Source organism: Biomphalaria glabrata, chromosome 5 (genome assembly GCF_947242115.1).
Source record: "Biomphalaria glabrata chromosome 5, xgBioGlab47.1, whole genome shotgun sequence".
NCBI lineage: Eukaryota > Metazoa > Mollusca > Gastropoda > Planorbidae > Biomphalaria > Biomphalaria glabrata.
This window is the reverse complement of record NC_074715.1, coordinates 32525361-32550412: the sequence shown is the minus strand read 5'-3', so window position 1 is coordinate 32550412 and position 25052 is coordinate 32525361. Positions and strand designations below refer to the sequence as shown.

Below are 25052 nucleotides of genomic sequence, written 5' to 3'. Positions count from 1 at the left end.
GAGGTTGTTAAACGCAGACACGCTCCCCTTATGACAGCAGCGCTATCCGTTCAATAGATCGTGTTACTTCAAGCAGTTTGGTTTTCCTCATCCTTGCAAACATACAAACACAGTTTTAAAAAGTTCAATTCCAAAATCATTCTAAGCGCGTTTGATTTTCCCCAGAACGTAATTGATTGATTGCGACATCAGACATGTCCTTTCTATCAGATATTCCACCAGTGTTAGATAAATAGTTTGTCCTTAGCAACAGAAATCTTCATTTATCGCTATCCTGATTACAAGTCTGAGCGGTGGATATAAATTTATTTGATGCATTTTTCCCCAACACTATTTATGCTGTATTGAAATTCACTAACTCTATAGTCTGATAAAATAAGAAAAAAATATTTTAAACTTTTTTTTTAAACTTCTTTTTTTATAGGCAGGACATTACTGGATAACAACATTGTACACGCTGCAATGTTTTCAACCCTGCGTCTTTATCCTGCGTAAAAACGAATGTGTTGAAAATGTCGTCGTTGCTTAGTAACCATTTAAACAACTCGACAGCGACTTACCATATTACCACCAGCAGTAATCTGTCATGGAATTCTAGTCAAGATGGATTCCTACCCCCTCAGGCCCACTATGGCAAGACAGTGGCGGTACCTGCCATTATGTTTTGTGTGGGTGTAGTCGGCAATCTGGCCGCTCTACTTATCCTGACCTTCAAACCAAGCAAAGACAGTAGGTAAGTAGACTTTTTGGTCAAAATCATTTGTTTTTTATTGTTTAATAGAGAGACTCAGGGTTTCTAGTTTTGTGTTGAGCTTGAAGTGCATGGAACAAATCACGTTATGTAACTGGGCATTTGTTTAGAATCTTTAGATGAATTTTTTTTGGGCCTGTTTCACTTTAATTGCATGTTTCAACACCTATATTTAATTTTAAAATTAGCTAACTGGTTATTTCGATAGCTCACCATACTCTTAGTTCGATTTTAAATGATACAAATCACATAGATAGATTTGAACAGTAGGTAGGGGGGACACATGGATACTTACTTTTCTTTAGCGTATTGTCTTCAAAAGTAGAACTAGATTGTGCTCTGGATAAAATTACAAACTTACTATTAACGAAAAAAAACAACAACAAAAAAGCAAACTATAAAACAAATCCTTTAAAAAAACAAACAAGGTTATCTAAGGAAAAGAACTCCGCACTTTCAACTATATCTGTCAATATTGTAGAAGTTATTTCCTTTATTTGATATAAAACAAAATATTTTACTTTTCATTAATTAATTGACTAATTGGTTAATTTTTTTTTATTGATTCATGTTTTGTTAGATAAAATAAAAAAAAATTTATGAAGTTTCAATTTGATTCGATAATGGATGTAGAAGAAATAAAACGTGCAAAAAAATTTTACCAGACAGACAGACAGACAGACATAGTGAGTTGATATAAGATTTGGAAGACACAATAACGCTGAAAAAAAAAACGCGCCTGATCCACAGCACTTCATTTCCGACATTAAACGAGAAGCTAATAATTGTCATTAGCCTAATTGTATTGGAGAAATCATCACAGAAGAAGAATCCAGACCTGAACTGCTGACTGGAATAGTCACAGCAGTACTCTCAACTCAAAGCTCAAGTACATTTAGAATAACTAAGTATAGACGACCTTAACATGAAGATTAGGTTTCCTGGTTTTAACATAGGATCGAAAAGTTCAATAATATTCAAAAACATAACTTGATCATTGTCGAAAAATCGCAAACTAAGGTTTGACTTTAGTTTGACCAAACATGAACACTGAAATCAGTGTCATAGCTAGGTTGGGGGGGGGGGAGGTATCTAAATTTGAAAATCCCCCCGGGCCCCCAATTGAGGGTCCTCCAAATGAGATTCCAACATTTTTTTAAACATTAAATATTTATCAAATGCCATGTTATCTTGGTATTCATGTTGTTATGTAAATTAGTGACCATTTTGCATGTATTCAACACATTAGACATATATTTCTTAAGTACATTATCTCTTGTCATGATGTCAAAAGACCCTAAAGAGGAAAAGCCCCCAAATCCCTAGCTACGCCCCTGACATGCACGGTTCTTATATTTGGAACAAATTCGTTCAGTCAAAGTCCAGAAAGTTCATCTAGCGAAACTAGACCCGAGTACAAGTTATTCATTTAAGAGTTAATTGTAGAAATGAATGTTTGATCAAGAAACCTCAGACTTATGAGTATTTTTGTTGTTACCTGCCCCTCTTTTTGTTCCAAACCCGTTTTCAATAAGTAAAGAGTTTCTTACCAGTGTACATCCTTAAAGGTAAAACTTTCTGACCGTAGAGTAACTGTACTTACACTTTCTTTTCTATTTCTAGACCGTTACAGATGAGGTAAGTGTTTTGGTCAGGCTAAGAACTATGGGATAGTGTTGCTGCATTGGTTCTCAAATTGTAACCTTGCATGAACTGTATAACAATATAACAAATATAACAGTGGTGATGGAGTTTCAAAAGCATTGCAAGCTTTATTCACCCACCTTCTAAATGTCACCTTGTCCATGCCACCTCATTCATGCCATCTCTTCTATGCCACCTCTTCTATGCCATCTCTTCTATGCCACCTCTTCCATGCCATCTCTTCTATGCCACCTCTTCCATGCCACCTCTTCCATGTCACCTCTTCCATGCCATCTCTTCTATGCCATCTCTTCTATGCCATCTCTTCTATGCCACCTCTTCTATGCCATCTCTTCTATGCCACCTCTTCCATGTCACCTCTTCCATGCCATCTCTTCTATGCCATCTCTTCTATGCCATCTCTTCTATGCCATCTCTTCTATGCCACCTCTTCTATGCCATCTCTTCTATGCCACCTCTTCTATGCCATCTCTTCTATGCCACCTCTTCTATGCCATCTCTTCTATGCCACCTCTTCTATGCCATCTCTTCCATGCCATCTCTTCCATGCCATCTCTTCCATGTTTTAGATGAAAGAACTAAAGCTAATCCACAGTTGTTTTTTTATAATAAAAAATATGAAAAATAAATTTAAAACGTTATATTAAAAGCACTTAAAAGTAGAAAATAAGTTTTGGCTAGATCTCACAAAACATTTAGCCAAAAAATGTTGGCAGTGAAAAATCAAAGAGTTGGTGTATTTAGTAAGAGTTACTTTACAACTGATGTATTTAAATCTCCGGTGGCTCTCCTGTCTCCTAATGTTTATCTTTCCTTATCTTAGATCATTCTCTATATAAACACAACATTAATTAAGACTTATTGATCAATTAATTGGTTGATTGTTTCGATTGATTCATTGCGCATGAGCTGGTATGTAAACTTGGATGATTATTGGATGGCGAGGAATCGACAAAAAAAAAATCGATTTCAAAAATCCAAAATCCATACAAGCAAAACAATAGAAGCGTTGTAAGAAAGCTCATTATCAGCAAATACAAAGTAACGTCCCTTTACCTAGACGAGAGAAAATTGTAGAATGTTGCGCGCTCTGTAGGACAGTAATAATATACAAGTATCTGTGTCTATACGAATGTAACTTCTCTGTAGAACAGTAACAATACACAATGTGCCTAGTTGAAAGTAAGTTCTGTATAGAAAATTTAAAATGCTGCTTTCACTTGTAGGTTTACCTACCTAACAACCCCCCCCCTTCTTTACTCACACACCTTTTGTGTTTATTTGTTCAAGACAAAGACTCTAAAGACCAAAGAAATTCTTATAGTTGAAATTCTATAACAAAGCTTAAAGTCATGTGACATTAACCCACCAATCAGCGAAGAAACAATCCATTCTATAAAAAAAAAAAGAAAAAAAGAATTGAAGTCTTAAGTATGATTAACTTTTCTTTGATCTTGCAATGTCACTAAAGTATTCGCTTGCGTTGTAAAATGCTAAGGTAGAAAAAAAAAGAATCAGTACAAGAAGAATATACTAAGGATTAGTGAGAGATCAAACCAATAGGACTGGAGTGAATCAATACAACGACTTTTACATTGATTGCTTACAAAGTTGACTGAACAGATAAACACATTGCAACTAAACATTTTTGTTCAAGCGACACTCCTGGAAGTCTGGAGTTCCAAAGAATGGACAACAATGGGTGGGGGCGGGGAGTGTTACTTACAACGTAAGAATTCCACGTTCTTCAGACCAGATGTAAACAAAGACTTACCCACTCGACTGCTGTCCTTCTGTCCAGAGATCATTACAGGTCAAACCAGTGCGCGTTTTCTTCAGACAAGACAGCCGAGTAAACTTGATTGTCACTTAGAGTACAGACTTAACACTGGTTGCTTTATAGTTCAGCATTTATTATCCCTACGTGTACTCGTGTCAACTCTTGTAACAGAGAGAGATATATTCTGTTCAGATGGTCAGCTGAGCTCCAATGTAGTCAATAACTCTTGTAACAGAGAGAGATATATTCTGTTCAGATGGTCAGCTGAGCTCCAATGTAGTCAATAACTCTTGTAACAGAGAGAGATATATTCTGTTCAGATGGTCAGCTGAGCTCCAATGTAGTCAATAACTCTTGTAACAGAGAGAGATATATTCTGTTCAGATGGTCAGCTGAGCTCCAATGTAGTCAATAACTCTTGTAACAGAGAGAGATATATTCTGTTCAGATGGTCAGCTGAGCTCCAATGTAGTCAATAACTCTTGTAACAGAGAGAGATATATTCTGTTCAGATGGTCAGCTGAGCTCCAATGTAGTCAATAACTCTTGTAACAGAGAGAGATATATTCTGTTCAGATGGTCAGCTGAGCTCCAATGTAGTCAATAACTCTTGTAACAGAGAGAGATATATTCTGTTCAGATGGTCAGCTGAGCTCCAATGTAGTCAATAACTCTTGTAACAGAGAGAGATATATTCTGTTCAGATGGTCAGCTGAGCTCCAATGTAGTCAATAACTCTTGTAACAGAGAGAGATATATTCTGTTCAGATGGTCAGCTGAGCTCCAATGTAGTCAATAACTCTTGTAACAGAGAGAGATATATTCTGTTCAGATGGTCAGCTGAGCTCCAATGTAGTCAATAACTCTTGTAACAGAGAGAGATATATTCTGTTCAGATGGTCAGCTGAGCTCCAATGTAGTCAATAACTCTTGTAACAGAGAGAGATATATTCTGTTCAGATGGTCAGCTGAGCTCCAATGTAGTCAATAACTATATGTTACATATAGACAGATTTTATTTATCATTTTCTGTAATAGATAGACATAGTTTTCTACATTGTTTTTTTTTCACCATATAATTACCTTACAATCTTATATACTTGTGAAAACCTTTTTTTTTTGAGTGATACCTTTGTATGTTTACTATGCCTGCTCCTTGATAGTGTGTACGAACTCACTGCTACTCTATGCCTCAATACTAGATTTCTTAACCTGAGTGAACATAAAATCTTTTATTACCTGAGAGACACACGATATCATTTACTATTATACAATTCTAATAGATCTAGAAAGAAGGTTAAAGAATGAAACTTGTTTCCACGGATACGATGTCAAGGATGCTACTATAAAACGAAATCTTTCATAAATATGTCTACCTACACTGACCTACACACCAAACTTCTCACCTTTCTTTGCTTCTTTTTTATGTCTTCCTTTTTTTTTATTTAAAATATTTGCTCTGTACGTTTTCTTGTATTTCCGTACGAAGAGATGTAAGCTGCATCATATTTGTGTATTCTCACATGAAATGTAAGCTGTATCTTAATAGTTCCATATGAAACAAGGTTACAAAGACAGTTTGTGTGGAAGCACAAACTAAAAATCGGCACCCGAAGTGGTCCATCCAGGCAGGAAAAAGGAAGGTTTCAATATTTTTTTAGAAGAATATCGGTATTAAATTCTATCAGATGTGGTCCAACAAGGCAGATAAAAAGGCAGGTTTCAATATTTTCTGAAAGAATATCATAATGAAATTCTATCAAAGGCAAATGACAGAGAAGAATGGAGAAAGAAGGTTGACAGATCTTGTTTGGTGCCCCAAAGGTCCAGCAGACCAAGGGATAGGTGAAAGTGAATGTGAAGTTAGATGTGAATCTGGCCTAAGTGATGTCTTATAATGAATATCTAATTAATCTAATTGTTTTGTAAAGGGTCAATCTCTTATTCAAAGTCTCAAGGAAAAAAAACATTTCCGTAAAACAAAAAAATTCTTTTAGTTTTGTGTTCCATGGACATTCCTCATGGTACTGAAATTGTCAAGAAGTTAACGTCTACAGCAACACACACACGCACAACAAAATAATCCGTTTATCTAACCCAACCTATCAGATTCAAATATTCAACTTCTAAGAAGATACAACACCTACCTTAACATGATCAAGCGTTCTTTCCAATTGATTTGCAACTTTGAAGTCGAAATGAAGAGACTAGGCGAAGCACATATCAAGTTCTGGAGAAATATTTGTCTTTAAAAACTGTCAAGTGTTTGTTGATTTTAGCAAAATACGTTTGCATTACACTGTTGACAAATAACTATAAGACTAAGCATCAATGTGCTTGAACTACTCACACAAACTGAAATGTTTTATGCCACCTCCTAATCTGTTTGTAGTTGGTGGGTTAATGTTCTTGAACCCCTCTGCACTCACACAAACTGAAATGTTTGATGCCACCTCCTAATCTGTTTGTAGTTGGTGGGTTAATGTTCTTGAACCCCTCTCCACTCACACAAACTGAAATGTTTGATGCCACCTCCTAATCTGTTTGTAGTTGGTGGTTAATGTTCTTGCGGCTACATTCATAGAAACGAATTTCATTTTCATACATTTTAAATCTAAATCCACACATACACTTCCTCTTTCACACATTTTAAATCTAAATCCACACATACACTTCCTCTTTCACACATTTTAAATCTAAATCCACACATACACTTCCTCTTTCATACATTTTAAATTTAAATCCACACATACACTTCCTCTTTCACACATTTTAAATCTAAATCCACACATACACTTCCTCTTTCATACATTTTAAATCTAAATCCACAGATACACTTCCTCTTTCACACATTTTAAATCTAAATCCACAGATACACTTCCTCTTTCACACATTTTAAATCTAAATCCACACATACACTTCCTCTTTCACACATTTTAAATCTAAATCCACACATACACTTCCTCTTTCACACATTTTAAATCTAAATCCACAGATACACTTCCTCTTTCTATCTAAAAAAACATACACCCATATATATGTGTATAGACCTATGTACAAGCTCGTTCATCTAGTGCCTCTCATTCTTAAAGAACAATTTGAGTCTGTCCTTCTAAATGTTGCCATTGTTTTGATGTCAGTTTTGGCATACATTTCTTTTTTTAAAAGATCTTCTGTAAAACTTTTTTTTTTACGAAAATGATTGAGGAGGTGGGGGTAGGAGGGTATAACAGCGGGAAGGGGAAAACAAAAGTCAAGAGTGTACATCTAGATTCCTCTCCATTAGTCTCGCCTCCCTGGAGTTGATGTAAGGTAATGAGTGTTATTTCTGCGTCAAGTGATTCAAGTCAATGCACACTTTTAGAACAAAAAATTTCTATTGATTAAAAAAACCGGAGATCACATATTTCAGCGTTTGAAGATTTGCATACACTCTGTCTATCTATACCAGTATTGATGTATGGAAATATAACTGATCAACCCATGTATTTAAAAAAAATTCTATGCGTTATCTAGATCTTTATATTTATATGTGATTGTTTAAAACATACTATTTAAAAAAAATATATTATACAAATATCTTTAAAAAACGGCCTACTCTTAGATACTTGCAAATGCTATTAGCTAGTAAAATTTAAATGATTTAGAGACTTAATAACACTGACAGTCTCTGCATCTCAGTGTCTGGACTATTTGTCTATTATGGAGCAATATGTAGCAAGTATTTGAGAACTGAATTAAATCCGTTTAGATATTTGTTGTAAATTGTAGAGACTAAAATAATAAAAAAAATCCCAGAGCTTCTAGACAGAGGCGAGAAGTGCATAAAATATTTAAAAACATTTAAGACTGAAGCTCAAATCTATTATGATGGCATACAAGGGCCAGTGATTAATGACATACTCTTAGATTTATATGTTAAAAATATTTACCTACTAGTAAAACATAAAAAGTCTTTTTTTGTTTTTCAAATGGTTGCAACATTTATCCCTAGGTCCACAGCGTTTTATCACCTTGTGAAAGCCTTGGCTATAATGGATCTCTTTGGAATTGTGGCCTCGTCCCCTGTTACAATGGTGGTGTATGCCCAAGGAGGTGTTCTCAAGACAGGTGAGCTGAACAAGAATTTCATCATAAAAAACAACAACCAATGATTCCTTTTAATTTCTTTGCGGGACATACATACATACACACATTCAATTATATAAATTACTAAGATGTTAGAGACAATGTTTAACTTACATAACAAAGGCATAATGTTTAACTCACAAGAAACACAATAGTTAACTTACATATAGAGTCACAATGTTTAGTTCATATTACAAGAACACAATGTTTAACTTACATAACAAAACAAACAATACCTGCTTAACTCACATTACAACAGACACAATGGTTAACTGAAATTACAAGAGACAATGGCTATTTCAAAGTACGAAACAGTCATACACATTTTCTTTTGTTTAAAAATTATTTTTTTTTCAGCCTTATTTTGCTGTTTCAAAAGATTTGTAGAGTCCTATCATTTTATTTTTGATTGGATCAAGAATCAATAAACGTATCAGGAACAAATAAGCTGAGGTGCCTGTTACTTCAAGGTCAACATTATCCCCCCAGTATGTCTGCCAGGTCACAAAGGATGAGTTGGCCAGGAGTATACATTCCAGATGACGATAACAAGGCAAGGTGTGGGGAAATTATGACATGAGTACTGGTTAGCCCCAAGTATCCACAAACTTCTATATGCCACTGGTGTCTACGTGTACGATGATATTATCTCCCTTCTACCCAGCCAACCTAAACCAAATGAGACAAAGATATCCACTCCTTTCAAGACCCCCATCTCTCTTAACCTCCACCTGCTGGTTATCAACACATTCGTGACTTGGCCATATGACTGTACGAAGACATCCACTCAATAGCGTGACTTGGCCATATGACTGTACGAAGACATCCACTCAATAGCGTGACTTGGCCATATGACTGTACGAAGACATCCACTCAATAGCGTGACTTGGCCATATGACTGTACGAAGACATCCACTCAATAGCGTGACTTGGCCATATGACTGTACCAAGACATCCACTCAATAGCGTGACTTTCGGGGATTCTAGCTGCGTCAGTATATGGTGTCCACTCATGATCGGACACTACACCAACGCACTGAAGAGTTACCTTACCAAGCTATTTCTTGATTGGTGGAAAATAAATGACTTCTTCTTCTTCTTCTTATAAGTTAATGACGTTACTTCAAAAAAAAGAAGGAGTATTTGTATAAGTTTGTCCTAGCATGTGGAATAAGAAATGTCCTTTATATTTGTTGCCTTTCTGAGTATTTTATTAGGTTTTGTTTTTGTAGATTATGGTTCAGTGTTATGTTTTATTGCTACTTTACTTTTAAGTCTTCTTTCCTGAAAGGTCTCTAAAATAAGTGATTTTACTAAAGGTGTTACTGTAATCAAAATTCATTTGTTATAAATCTGACTACTCCAATTTGCGTTTGTTCTAGTTTATGTTTTGTTTGGTTTAGGGGTACCAAACAGAGGATCCATATTCCAATGTGGACGTAGGCGATTTTAAATAACATTTTAGTTTAATATTCTTGTTAGATTTGTATAAAAAAAGCTTTTGATTTTTTAAATAATCAAAGTAATGTATGCTGTACTTCATTGTATTATAACACCTAGATAGTATGAGTTTTTAGTCTATGTAATTGAATACGATAAGTATTATTTATTTGTTTAATTATTTTTTACTCTTAACAACAGACATTTAGCTGGATAAAAAGGCATGCTTGAATTTGATTGCCATTTCTCAATTGATTTCTAATTTTCTTTGAAAAATTTCAGTATGTAGCGTTGTTTTTATTGTTCTATATATTATGCAATCGTCTGCAAATAATCTGACTATTATTTCCTGAACTAACGCAAATTGGTAGATCATTTATGTAAATTAGAAATATCAGTCGGCCTAGGGCTGTTTCTTGAGATACACCCGAGTTTTCTGTTATTAGTGTTGTTGTAGAGCCATTTATTATTACAGTTTGTTCTCTCCCTATGAGGAAATCCATTGTTACAATGAACCAGCAATCACGAAATTTTATATTTTTTAATCAATCTATGGTGGTGCACTCTGTCAAACGCCTTAGAAAAATATAATAAAATGTCATTTATTTGCTCATTATTATCTGAACCTTTTGAAACAAACATGAATTAGTCCTATAAAATAAGTACATGAGCTATATTTTCTAAAGCAATATTGGTATGGAGTAAGGACATTATGTTTGTCTAAGTGCTTTATGATGCTCCTTATTTGGGTTAATGTTTGCTAATAGTTTTAGGATCCTTTTTTATATACATCTATATCTCCTATATTTCAACTTGGTTTAAATTGAGCAATAAGTCTTAGGGAGATAATCCATATTTACTCGCCTTTCATAAAACTCAACAATGTTATGTACCTTTATAGATGTACCATAGGAACTACGCATAGTAAGATACGAATTAATTGTGAAAAAGTGATGTTTCTTTTAAATGTGGTTAAAAATTAGCGTTCAGAATTACAGTTAATGTGAACACCAAAGTGTGTTTAATCTATTCAGACGTACAAATGAAAAGGTCGGATTTAAGTTTACTTTATGTACTAAATCTGTCATTGACCTATGTGTGTGTGTATTTCTTTGACCAGGCGGGATGCCTCTGTGTGACTATTTCTCCTTTATTCTTGTGATGGCTGGCAATGCGACTGTCTTTATAGTTCTTGTCATGGGGATAGAGAGATTTCTGGTCACGGAATTTCCTTTCCAGGTAAGCAGGCTTTCAGTATTCTGTTTGATTACATACAGGATGGTCCTTAATTTATCCTTGAGTTTGTTGAACCGTTACACACCACACATAATCTGTCGACACATGATCTAACCCGGGTATTCTATATAATTGTAAAGAGATGGCCCAAGTATTCTGTTTGATTACCAAGAGATGACCCAAGATTGTAAATGATTATATGGAACTGAAACAAGAATTGCCCTTTAAAATATTATTATAATGACGAGTCTGCTATATCTTTTATAAAGAGATGAGCCACTAAATGAATTGAAAGACATGGCCCAAGTAGTCTTTATGATTACAGAGATGGCCCAAGTAGTCTTTAGGATTACAGACATGGCCCAAGTAGTCTTTATGATTACAGACATGGCCCAAGTAGTCTTTATGATTACAGAGATGGCCCAAGTAGTCTTTATGATTACAGAGATGGCCCAAGTAGTCTTTATGATTACAGACATGGCCCAAGTAGTCTTTATGATTACAGACATGGCCCAAGTAGTCTTTATGATTACAGACATGGCCCAAGTAGTCTTTATGATTACAGAGATGGCCCAAGTAGTCTTTATGATTACAGAGATGGCCCAAGTAGTCTTTATGATTACAGACATGGCCCAAGTAGTCTTTAGGATTACAGACATGGCCCAAGTAGTCTTTATGATTACAGACATGGCCCAAGTAGTCTTTATGATTACAGACATGGCCCAAGTAGTCTTTATGATTACAGAGATGGCCCAAGTAGTCTTTATGATTACAGACATGGCCCAAGTAGTCTTTATGATTACAGACATGGCCCAAGTAGTCTTTATGATTACAGAGATGGCCCAAGTAGTCTTTATGATTACAGAGATGGCCCAAGTAGTCTTTATGATTACAGACATGGCCCAAGTAGTCTTTATGATTACAGACATGGCCCAAGTAGTCTTTAGGATTACACAGATGGCCCAAGTAGTCTTTAGGATTACAGAGATGGCCCAAGTAGTCTTTAGGATTACACAGATGGCCCAAGTAGTCTTTAGGATTACAGACATGGCCCAAGTAGTCTTTATGATTACAGACATGGCCCAAGTAGTCTTTATGATTACAGAGATGGCCCAAGTAGTCTTTATGATTACAGACATGGCCCAAGTAGTCTTTATGATTACAGACATGGCCCAAGTAGTCTTTAGGATTACACAGATGGCCCAAGTAGTCTTTAGGATTACAGAGATGGCCCAAGTAGTCTTTAGGATTACACAGATGGCCCAAGTAGTCTTTATGATTACAGACATGGTCCAAGTAGTCTTTATGATTACAGAGATGGCCCAAGTAGTCTTTATGATTACAGAGATGGCCCAAGTAGTCTTTATGATTACAGAGATGGCCCAAGTAGTCTTTATGATTACACAGATGGCCCAAGTAGTCTTTATGATTACAGACATGGCCCAAGTAGTCTTTAGGATTACAGAGATGGCCCAAGTAGTCTTTATGATTACAGAGATAGCCCAAGTAGTCTTTATGATTACAGAGATGGCCCAAGTAGTCTTTATGATTACAAAGAGATGGCTCGATAATTCTAAATGATATCAAGAAATGACCCACATATTCTACATCATTTTAAAGAGATAGCTTGATGGTTTTTAAGCTTACAATGAGATAGCCTATGAATTCCATGTTTATCAAGAGATGGATCCTTATAATGGGATGAGTCCCGTACTCCCAAACTAAGGTATACAAATAAAATCCAATACAAACAAGTCCACTAAATTGTATCATTAACTGACGTTGTTGTATTTGTTTTGACAGTACAGTAAACTGGTCACCCCATTCACTGTCAACATGAGTATAGCTGTGGTCTGGCTCAGCTCAGTTCTTATCGCCATACTGCCCATCGTTGGCATGGGCCGCAATGTTGAACGCTATCCTAATACCTGGTGCTTCTTTGACGACCGTGGTACTGATGTTGGTGAGTTATGTTTTGTAGGAGTGTACAAAAATCGACTTGTAATTTAAAAAAAAAACATTTTATCACAAAGACAAGGTAAAGGAACTATTAACCTGGATACAGGCCGGCCTTAGATAATTAGAGGCCCTCAGCGAAGTTGGTGGCGACAAATGAAATCGAAAAATAACAAAATAAGCAGCGCTAAAATACAATGACGTCATTTATTTCAAACCTAGTGACTCCCAAGAGTAACATTCGGCACAAGTCTCACTATTTCTTCGCTAAAACAAAAACTGCGAGGCCCCAACCAATTGGAGGCCCTAGGCGACTGCCTAGTTTGCATTTGCCTAAGGCCGGCTCTGATGGATACGACATTATTAATTTGTATTGTTAGGGAACATGTGCAATTGTATAAATGATAGTGCAATAAATCTAAGGGAGGGAACTCAACGAGGGATGAAGATGAATGTTGTTTATTACAGGTGATAAAAGATGTGAGACGATCACATTGAACATAAATGTCAGACTTGACTATGAGGTCTTTCAGCCCTTGTGTCCAGGGTTCACCGTCGCTGCTCCTGTCTTCACTTTTGTTCTCTAACCTTCAGATTGTCTTAAGACCCGTGACCCACAGGAATGTCTTCCAGTGGAATGATACTTCCACAGACTTCTTGAGCTGACAACCCACACATAGAACCCAAACATAGAACCTACAGTAGAACCTACAATGCTTCTCACCTTTCTGAACCGTTACTCTGGCGACGCTTCTTTCGACCCAAATTCTATCCTGACGTTATATTCTTTTCACTTAGGCGGACATTCAATCTCTCCTTTCCATGTCCATAGTCCGTCCATATACAGTGATGAAGAGTGCGTTATTACGCACTATAAGCACTTGTGAAAGGCAGGTTTACAACAGTATGATGTGATCTCTAAGACACATTTTATGAATGAAAAAAAAAGACCAAAATTTTATCTAGTTTGGCCTTCAATCAACTCATAGAAAAAATTAAATGTGATGAATGCCTGGGCATAAGCTATGGCCGGAACAGTGTCGCCCACACAGCAGTTCCCCCCGCTCCACACATCTGATGTATCCAAGGGGAACGCCAAGTGCCGATTACAGTTTGGCACCAGCGGCGTCGCAGTGTAATACTATGGCAGAGTCTGCGAATAAATTTTAACACTCTACATCAGGGTGGGCAAATTACGGTACGCGGGCCACACGCGGCCCGCCAGAGTATTTTATGCGGCCCGTATTTGTATTTGTTTAATGCTTTGAAGAACTGTATTGAAAGTGTTGGCTTGGAAAAAGATGGCGAGTGTAACAACCAATGGAGCACGAGCTTTGACTAAGAGTTTTTGTAATAAATAAGAGAGAACTTTTCAAACAATAATCTCGAAACGGAGTAAACGGGAAAGTCTGCGCCAAGCTGCATTGAAAATCAAACATATTGTTGACCCAAGTATCTCAGTGAACAAACTTATCAGAGCTAGGGGTCTTAAGCACAGGCAGTTCCGAGAAGTACTTGAAGATTTGGAACCAAAATATTCCGATGTTCGTTACTACAGTAGTGTCGGCTGGCTTAGCATGGTCAAGGTATTGAGAAGAATATGGAATCTCAAGGAAGAAATTATGTTCCTTGGGGACTAACTGTGTTTGGGTCCACATGCAACTGTGAAAAGGTTTTTTTTTTTATTGCAAGAACATGCTGACTGAGTGTAATCAGTCACAAGGATAACAACTAGTAAGCCAGTTCCAAAGTTCCGGAACATTATACGCGATTGTAATCAGTTAACTTCTTCACATTAAGTACAACTATATAACTGAAATTTTGTGATGTGAAATTCAAACAAATATTCGTAAAATTAGTTTCAGAAACTGCTAACTCTTATAATACCTCAAACGAGAGTGTAAAAAAAATGAAATGTAAATGTGTAATACAGTATACATGTCAATTAAACACAGTTAACTACCGTATTTTTCTAAGTTGTAAGTATATATATATATATATATATTTCCGGCCCCCCATTCCTAAATTTTGGTTAATGCGGCCCTCGATAGAAAAAGATTGCCCACCCCTGCTCTACATGCTGCTTGTTATTTGATCACATCCAGGTGATAACATAAAGTAATAATTGTGGTACTTATAATCATGCCGTTCTAGTAGGGAATGGGTCTGAGGTCCAATGTCCTTTCTGTCGTCAGATAGTGTACGCCAAGTAATATTTATTTTCTTATGGCATTTTGCGGCCGCCCAAACGGGAGACCTACCTGGTTAATTTTGGCTAATTAGATTTTTTACGTCTATCTCACTTATTATTATTTTTTTAACACTTATGTTGGTTACATATATTATGAAGAACAATCTTTTCTTTAAATATGAATATAAACTTCTAATTGAAGTGACACATGGTAAGGCTAATTTGTCCATAAGTCAGTACAATTTAACTAAAAATATGAAGTTGTTTTGGTGAAAGCTTGAATGCATTTTATTTCACCAGGAGGGCAGTTACTTAGTTACTTCTACGCCATAATTGGATTGCTGTCTATCGCCATAACCATTGTTCTCAACCTGATAGTAATACAACATCTCTGGCGAATGCGAAGAAGCAGATTATCAACTTCCATAAAGTTAAAGGATTCGTCTCCCGAAGCGACCAGGAAACGTTTTCATTACAGATTAGACAGCGAAACTAGGATGGTCATTTTCCTTATGGCCATTATCGTTGTCTTCACTGTTTGTTACGCCCCCTGGATGGTGAGTTCAAACTAACACTTTATGACATCGTTTCACATCATCACTCAAATCAACACATACATCAACACTGACATCCATTCTCAAATCAACACTCACATCAACACTATTCATCGCTTTCATCAACAATCATATACCAACAAAGGGCTAACCAGTACATTATGCCTAAATTTCCCCACATCAACATTCTAAGCAATCAATCAACACACATGTCAAAAGCACACAATTTAATACTCACTTCAACTCTTTTATCAACACTCACCTTAACACTAAAATCAACAGTTACATCAACACTTAATCATCCTTGACCTCGGTAACTCATAAATATTAGCCCCCCCCCCACACACACACACACATCAACATTTATATCAGACCCCACTCTGTCACTCTAAGTTGACATTAGCTCCCACATCAACATTTATATCAGACCCCACTCTGTCACTCTAAGTTGACATTAGCTCCCACATCAACATTTATATCAGACCCCACACAGTCACTCTAAGTTGACATTAGCTCCCACATCAACATTTATATCAGACCCCACTCTGTCACTCTAAGTTGACATTAGCTCCCACATTAACATTTATATCAGACCCCACACAGTCACTCTAAGTTGACATTAGCTCCCACATCAACATTTATATCAGACCCCACACAGTCACTCTAAGTTGACATTAGCTCCCACATCAACATTTATATCAGACCCCACACAGTCACTCTAAGTTGACATTAGCTCCCACATCAACATTTATATCAGACCCCACACAGTCACTCTAAGTTGACATTAGCTCCCACATCAACATTTATATCAGACCCCACACAGTCACTCTAAGTTGACATTAGCTCCCACATCAACATTTATATCAGACCCCACACAGTCACTCTAAGTTGACATTAGCTCCCACATCAACATTTATATCAGACCCCACTCTGTCACTCTAAGTTGACATTAGCTCCCACATTAACATTTATATCAGACCCCACACAGTCACTCTAAGTTGACATTAGCTCCCACATCAACATTTATATCAGACCCCACACAGTCACTCTAAGTTGACATTAGCTCCCACATCAACATTTATATCAGACCCCACACAGTCACTCTAAGTTGACATTAGCTCCCACATTAACACTCAACGTTGACACCTATATTAACACAGTAACACTCCAAGTTGACATCAACATCCAAATCAACCCTTAAATCAACACTTATAAAAAAAACTTTTTCTTGATCAAAATTCAAATATGAATGTATAAGCCCTAACTACATTGCAAATACAACCCCGATTCTTTTTTGTTCCTAGAAAAAAAGATATCTCCCATCCTGCCCCTCCCCCATTCTGTCAGTAGCGCCCCCACAGGTTGAAAAAACATGATTTAGATAACGAGTTTTGAGAGTCACCATCGAAAAACAAAGTCTTTAATAAATAGTAAAAAAACATTCATATTAAAGTAGATTTATTAATTTTGTTCAATAAGTCTGCATGAAAGTCCGTTTTGTTACAGAACTATAATATCTCCATTAGTTCTTACAAAATAGTTGGGCTTAGAACCTAAATAGTCTGGCTTATTTCTCTTAAATTTTGTGTTTTTTAAATGTTAAGGCAAACATTGTAAGTGATTTGTTGGCTTAAAGTGAATAAAACACCGAATGAAATCTGTAATATCTCAACAAAATATGGATAGTTTAAAATGCAGTTTGAGTTTTAGCATTGGCTTTAAATGTTGATTAGTTTCTCTTATGCAAGCAGTTTAAATTTTAAAAAATGGACATAAGCGCTACTTAAAAGTAATTCTACTATCTTCCTTGAGGTGTTCGTACATGTGCATCGATTACTTTTGAAATTAAACTCGATTGTTGCAATACCTCTATTCAACTCATAACGTCTGTAGTACATCTAAGCAAGGACTCAACGTTAGGAAAGAGTTAGTAATAGACGATGTATTTATTTACAGCTATAAACAAATAGACATGAGCTTCAGCTATCAAGTCCCAGGGAGTAATGTCTTAAGCTCTACAAGTCCTACTTAACTCTAGAACAGACCACCAACACAGTTCCCAGTGTCGCTCCAAGACGGCACTTAGCCCCAGACAGCTCAGACTTCCATAACCTACAGATCCCTTCAGCCAGATCTACAATAGTCCCTCCTGTAGAATCAACATGACTTCTCCTACTCATGATGCTATGATGCGCACCACCAGTGTCGGCGCGGGAGCGGAGTTACAACACTTCATTGAGCCATGAGCCTGGCTGGACTCAGAACTCAAAAACCTGGACACAGATCTCGAAAACGGCTGTAACGATTTTCCAATACAATTGACATGTGTTGTATATCGTTTGGAAAAGTATTGCTAGCTCGTTAGACACACTGGGAAAACTGTATTTTGACCGTTATAATTATTCAAAGTAAAAAAGAAATACATTTAAATTTAGAGAACAAGAAACTATTTATCTTGAACCGACTGTCTTAGGGTAGTTCCGCATGTATGCAGTATTCATTCAAGAGTTTAGTAAATTAATGTTCAGTAAAATTTTGCGCACCGTCTAGATCTAAATGCATATAATTATCAATGGAATTTGTATCAAACTCAAGTAGGTCTATATGGTCTATACATTTTTCACCGGGGAGTATGGGGAAGGGATGAATGTTTTATTTTTTCATTAGTTTATAAGAAAAACTAATCGCTCAATCAGTTTTATATAGGAGCCATTAGGAGGTATTATCTTTTTTTTTAAAAAAGTGTTCTCTAACGTTTTTCCTATTTTTAAATTGAGAATACAAACTTTAAAAATAACCCATTATTGCTGCTGATGATACACATCTTATACTGGCTTGATTACGCATCCTTTGATTTCCAAAATGAATAAATAAAAATAATTAGAATTTTTTTAAGCTACTGATCTTTGGAAACTACTTGGACAATTAACTAGTACTACTTGGACAATTAATTAGTTCAATGCAAACTTTATTAGAATTGGAATCAAATGGTGGCCCTAAAAAGGGCCTTGGAGAAAAAATGGTTTGAAGTGCACTGTTTGGTAAAGTGCTTCAAGTTTGTTCAGCCTACTTCCGGCACACGCTGGATAACGTCCTTTGTCCATTAGCTGGTCTTTGGAGTGTTTAGCATTTTGGTTTCTTCTTTTTGGCAGAATCCTTGCATTTACACTTGCCTCCGCCTTTGTCTTTCTTGCCTCCGCCTTTGTCTCTCTTGCTTCCACATTTGTCTTTCTTGCCTCCGCCTTTGTCTTTTTTGCATCCGCACTTGTCTTTTCTGCCTCCGCCTTTGTCTTTCTTGCTTCCACATTTGTCTTTCTTGCTTTTTTCTTTGCATTTGCATTTGTCTTTCTTGCTTCCACATGTGTCTTTCTTGCTTTTCTTTTTGCTGCCACATTTGTCTTTCTTTTTCTTCGCCTTGCACGAGCACTTGCCTTTCCCTTGTTTCTTGCCACGTTTTCCTTTCTTCCCGTCCCTATCTTTGGACTTGGTGTCGTGCTTTAGGCTGCCGGCTAGACGGAAGAGCCAGTTATTGATGTCTGTCGCTGCTCCTACTGTAACGATTCCCTTTTTGACAGCGTTCGACAATTCTCGCAGAACTTTGAAGCCAACAGTTTCCTGAGAGATGTTTTCGTTGTCCACAAGGTATTTGCCAATTTTTTCCAATGGGGCTCCGTATTCGTCCCCCACAATCCGTATAGCGTTGAGTAATTTCGTAGAAAATCTAGGAGCCCTCTTTGTTTTTCTATCAGTTTTGGCACCGGAACTGTGACGTGTAGGTGAAGAGCTGGGACCAGCTTTGTGTTTGCTATCTTTCTCTTTATCAGCCATGCTGGTTTCTTTCGGAGACTTGATGCCTGCCTTGTATTGACATCTGATGGCACCGTTTGACTGTGACGTGGTGGTGAGAGTCAAACGCGAGACATCGCTGCAAGATGTTTTAGGAATACAAACATTGCGCGAACGTCCGCGAGCAAATCGGAAGTTTCCTTTTTTTTTTTACAAAAAATTTATCCATGGTTAAAAATTATGGTTTATTTTGTATATTTTTAACAAAAATTAAAGTATTAGAGAATGGATTGATTAGATCTTTCCTTTTAGTAATTGTTTAAAACTGTTTTTTTTTTCTTCTGTAATGTTTTATTTCTCTATGTCAACCTTTGCTTATACAGTTTTTTAGATTTTTTAAATTCAGTAATATTGGAGTTACATCTTATACACAACACCAAAGACAAAAAAAAATGTGGCGAAGACTTGTGAGATGCGCAGTCGTCATAATTGAATGTTCCACAATATCTGCTTCACAAAATTCATTTGATTTATAGTGTAGGGCGAATAATGTGAAGCCCAACTGCTTTCCCCCTCCCCATTAACATTGTTATAAACAACACAGAGGACAACAAACAGGCGATAAAAACTTCCGAGGGCGCATTCGTTCTGATTGCACATCTACCTTGAGGACTAAAATGGTACTGAAGGTGTTTAACCCTTTATAAAGGCAGTGATCACGTTCAAGTCTCGCTAAGTCTCATGTCAAATGATGACACTCAGGAAAAAATGTGGATTTTCCCAAAATGTCTATTTTTAAAGCTATCCACTACAGCTTGATTTTTACTCACATTTTGTAGTGTTACTGTAATTATTTCTGCATTTAAAACATGTAATAGAAAATATTCATGTCGCAACTAGGTCTACACAATCATGTGAAATTATGCCTTTTTTTTTGCCACCAAGATTCGTTTGCGGCTATATTCTCAGTTTACCTTTGCACCGTTATGAACTAGAAAAATATTGCTAACAAACATTGACAAGTCTTTTTAAATAGATCCAGACATTTAGAATCTCAGGCATATTTTACAAACTTTGCTGCTGTTTATGTATAAACCCATAAGCCAAATAGCGAAAGATATGGACTAACTATAAGTACACACACAGTGCTGGAGAACAGAATATGTGTACAGCAAAGAGGTTTAGATCTAGGTCTAGATTATATGTAGATCTGTGTTGTATATATATCTAGATCAAAGTCAATAGCAATGGAAAAAATAAGAAAGGATTGTATTACTATTAGATCATCTAAACTATCTTAATTTTGCCGAGATCTTAATTTGTGTCTTTATTTTCATGTTCATTTCTTATTCAATCTTATACATTACAGCCTTTGCTTCAAAAGAGATGATAATTACGCCCTACGCGTATTCACTTGTAAAACCAGCCTTTGTGGACGCGGTTTTCATATTAGATGTATTGTTATTATTATTATTTAATTTAGACTTATTCTTAAATGTGTGGCAGCAGTAGATCAGGTATAAACATGTATTAAGTATTGTGCTAATGAGATAACCAAAGGCAAAGTAAACAACATCTCACGACGACCATTTGCATGCTAAATACAACAACCGAATTAGAAGCTTTCATTACAAGTTGTACTTTCTCGTATCTATAATAACCATTCTAGAAAAAGTAAAATTTTGGTAAAATTATTAACCAAATTTCGATGTTTACACCCCAAGTCCTCCACCATAAGGCTATACCTGCTCCGGAAGGATGGAGGCCGTGGATTGCAGAACATCTTCAAATTGTGTAAGACGCAAGTTTCAAAAATACGATCAAAACTGCACGCCTCTAGCAATGAACTAGTTTCCTTCCTAGGCAAATACGACTATGATGCAACACCTCTGAACCTAAACAATGCTGATGTTAATGTCGGTTTGGACGACGGCCGGCATGAGATTCGCCAATGGGAAGAAAAAACACTACACGGAAAATTCCCGGCTTTATTACATGGGGACAACATTGACAAGGCTGCTTCCTTAGTATGGCTAAAAGCAGGTCATCTCTACCCTGAAACAGAAGGCTTTGTTACAGCAATACAGGACAGAGTAATTAGGACAAATAATTACGAGAAACATATCCTAAAACTCAATGTTGTTGACTAATGCCGAAAATGAGGAAATGTGGGTGAGTCAATTGAACACATAATGGCAGGATGCTAAGCCCTATCGGAATCTGCCTACCTAGGTCGCCATAACCAAGTTGCAAAGTTAATACACCAGCACTTGGCTTTGACACATACTTTGATCGGTAAGGATACTCCTCCTTATTACAAATACTCACCACAAGAGGGTCTCGTCTACGGAGCATCTACTGTCCTGGGATAGGCCTTTTTTGACGGACAAAACGGTAGATTTTAATCGCCCTGATTTGCTGCTTCCATTATTGACATCGCCGTACCACTATCTCATAATTTTGAAAAAAAGGAGCTGAAAAAACGACGAAAATATGTGAACCTTGAGGCTTGGAGATGAAGCGTTTATGGAAATGATCTAAAACAACAATATGTCATGTCAACCAAGGTGATAATAACAACTGACCTCACAGATACCTTCAAGGCCCTTGGCATTCCTAGGAACATTCTCGTTGCCTGTCACAGGGCGGTACTTCTGCAGACTTGCCACATCACCAGAAAATTCCTAGGTGGAAACTGATAAAGGGACTACGATGAATTTTGTTTCCCTTTAACGAAACTCGAGCCTGGCTTCGCCAGAGAATGAAAACTCGTTCTTTTATAATAATAATAATCTTTATTGTCCATATGGAAATTTGTCTTACAATTTGTGCATTATACCAGACAAAATGTTGTAACTAGAAAAAAAAAATGTACATTCACACCAGATTCACTCATAATTTACATGTGAAAAGTTTATATCAAATTGTTTCTATTTAATGATTTGATTGCCAGGGGAACAAAAGAGTGTTTGTGTCTGTTTGTCTTTGCTATCGGTGTCTTGTGTCTCTTTTGTGATGGTAAAATCACAAAATCCTGACCCAAAGGGTGATTTTTTATTTCTTGAATCTATATAGCTTTTTTATGGATGCCCAAATGGGATTTTTTTGCCAATGTCTTTACCAGCAGCATTTAGGATTCTATGGAGCTTATTTTTATTTTTAATGCTCAGATTGCCATACCAGGCAGTCATATTAAAACTTAAAATATTGCAGATGTGAGCGTGATAAAACATAGCCAAGGCCTTTTCACTAACATTAAACGAGGAATTGTAATAACTGAAGGGAGACAACTTAACGAGACATAGGTGTTTATTTACACGAAGAAATGACAAACACATAGGACATCTGCCTTGAACACAGCATCTTCATATCGGTTCTAGGGCGGAAACCTTTTCTCTCTCTAATGTCAACATCCTTCCTAGTAAAGTCAATACAAATAATATTCTAAGAATATTGAAAGATTTCTATAAAGTCTTTATTTGGGGAAAAAGTGTACAACCAGAAATACTTATTGTCTACATTTTATTCTTTCCAATATGAAGGAGCTCAATAAGACTTAGTAAAACTGTTCTTATTACATTATTATAATGTTGTTTGTACTTCAGTTTCGAATTTTGGTAAATCAGAAGTACAACACTGGCCCTTCCAAAGTGCCAGAAACGGAAGACTACATTGACATGTGGGCACTTCGACTGGCAAGTCTGAATCAAATCCTTGACCCCTGGGTCTACATCATTAGTAGGGTGACCTGCTGTAGCAGTCGCAAATTAAGGTAACTGTTGACAATTTTTCTTAATGATTTTTTACAGACAAATCTTCGCAACGTGTAGTAGGAGCGGACTGGGTCAAACATTGTTGGTCGATCTTTGATGAATCTTGGTGTACATAATTATAAGGGTAGTTAGGTCGTGTAAGCTTATTAATGATTTATTTGGTCAAAAAATAATTAATTGTCATTAATTCTCCTCATTCCGACATTAATCGTATACAAATGGTAAGACAATACAGATAGTCTGTTATCTAAAAGTGGTGTGAATTCAAGAGAGACAAAACAATGAAGAAAGGTTTACCAGTACTTGTTACTCAGTTGTTAAGAGTGCAATCTTCAGGTTTATCAGTACTTGTTCTTGTTACTTCGACTCATCTACCTCTAGCGTTACCGTACTAACCTCAACTTCCTAGTGTTGTCTCTGGTCAATGGCAACAATCTAGGAACAGAATAGCGTAACAGATAGCGCTATAAAAATCCAATCAGCCGCCAATGTGCTCCAACTGGCATAAAGAAAGGCAGCGGATAGCGTTTGAAAGAAACAGCTTGAGAGTTCTCACTTCAGTCGCGGGGCACACAATTGAGACTCATAACAAACAAAACAAAACGCCCATGTATGCTCCTTTGCCAATGTAAGTAATCCTGATCATTACAAAACATGTGTAGCCTATTAGTGGATAATTTTATTCCCTGGCAAGATTCTATTTGACGACTGTGGTTGAGTAGTTCTAAGGGAGAGAGTGTCATTGTATGAGTCAGCTTATAAATCCAAGCACTAGGTACATTAACAAAATTAAATCAATAAATCTTCACCAATAGTACATCTTTTTCTTTTCGACATTCCTTCCCCTCCCTGTAAGATTGTTACACTTTCAAACTTAGTAATTTAATATAATGTAGTCTAGCATATTGATTAGCCACCCTTTCTGTAAATATCCCTAAAAGTAGAATTACCTCCCCCGAATTGTTTGTAGTCCTGTGACCACTAGGTTAGCAAGTGTTTGACTGACGAAGAAATGTCTGTATATAACTGTTTGGTTGCCTGGAAACAAAAACATTTTTCACAAATTAATGCTGCTGAAAAGCTACTTGAAGGATTATCAGTGCCACGAATTCATTAATCAAAGCCATGCCTCAGATTCGACTTCCTAGTGGAGTAGCAGATGTGTGCTACACTTCTCTGTCAGTCTGTTGATTTTGTGATTTATTAACAAAAAATAATATTGAAATGTATTACATATTAAATGACCATGTTTTTTTTAAAATAAGACTGGGAGCTCTAATAGGAAAACAAAACAGAAACAAAAAAGGACTGGGGAAGGACTCTCTATCTCTCAGTTCCATCACCACCTTGTATAACCCTGGAAATAGCAGTTAAACGACTTCAACGCATATCAGACACCACTGATATAATGTTTGTTAAGCATCAAACATAATTAATGTAATTTCATCAAATACCACTGATGTACTGTCACATACTCATCAAATACCACTGATGTACTGTCAAGTACTCATCAAATACCACCGATGTACTGTCAGGTACTCATCAAACACCTCTGATGTACTGATAGGTACATAAATACAAACTATTTGTAAGAACAGAGGGAGGTCTAGAAGTGTTTCTATGAACTTAGCACAAAGCCAAATATTTGACTGTGAATGTTTTTAAAGGATTGTGAACGAAGTAAATAAAAAAAACAACATTTGCCAATGACGTATTTTCAATCTAAGTGCTGTACATTGGGTCGACAAAGTTTACTATCATGGTGAACTTGCAATTCGGTAGGGCTGGGTAC

The 25052-nt window shown here is 36.5% G+C and overlaps 2 protein-coding genes across 9 annotated transcripts in view; one reads left to right on the top strand and one right to left on the bottom strand.

The window, feature by feature from the left end:
• The window catches only part of LOC106077623 (putative RNA polymerase II subunit B1 CTD phosphatase RPAP2), a 273180-nt gene that overhangs the window by 130807 nt on the left and 117321 nt on the right, over positions 1 to 25052 (bottom strand). The gene's annotated exons all lie outside the window — the stretch shown is intronic.
• Positions 1 to 25052, top strand: part of LOC106076573 (prostaglandin E2 receptor EP4 subtype-like) — a 90748-nt gene that overhangs the window by 63220 nt on the left and 2476 nt on the right. For 7 of the 8 annotated variants that reach the window (XM_056030953.1, XM_056030957.1, XM_056030951.1 and 4 more), the window contains exons 2-8: positions 425 to 733; positions 2375 to 2389; positions 8191 to 8306; positions 10885 to 11003; positions 12804 to 12963; positions 15448 to 15704; positions 23093 to 23259. In XM_056030953.1, coding sequence (XP_055886928.1) covers positions 513 to 733; positions 2375 to 2389; positions 8191 to 8306; positions 10885 to 11003; positions 12804 to 12963; positions 15448 to 15704; positions 23093 to 23259 — 1055 coding nt within the window. In that variant the 5' untranslated portion in view covers positions 425 to 512. The remainder of the gene's footprint in view (positions 1 to 424; positions 734 to 2374; positions 2390 to 8190; positions 8307 to 10884; positions 11004 to 12803; positions 12964 to 15447; positions 15705 to 23092; positions 23260 to 25052) is intronic. The other variant, XM_056030959.1, reaches the window with a different exon arrangement.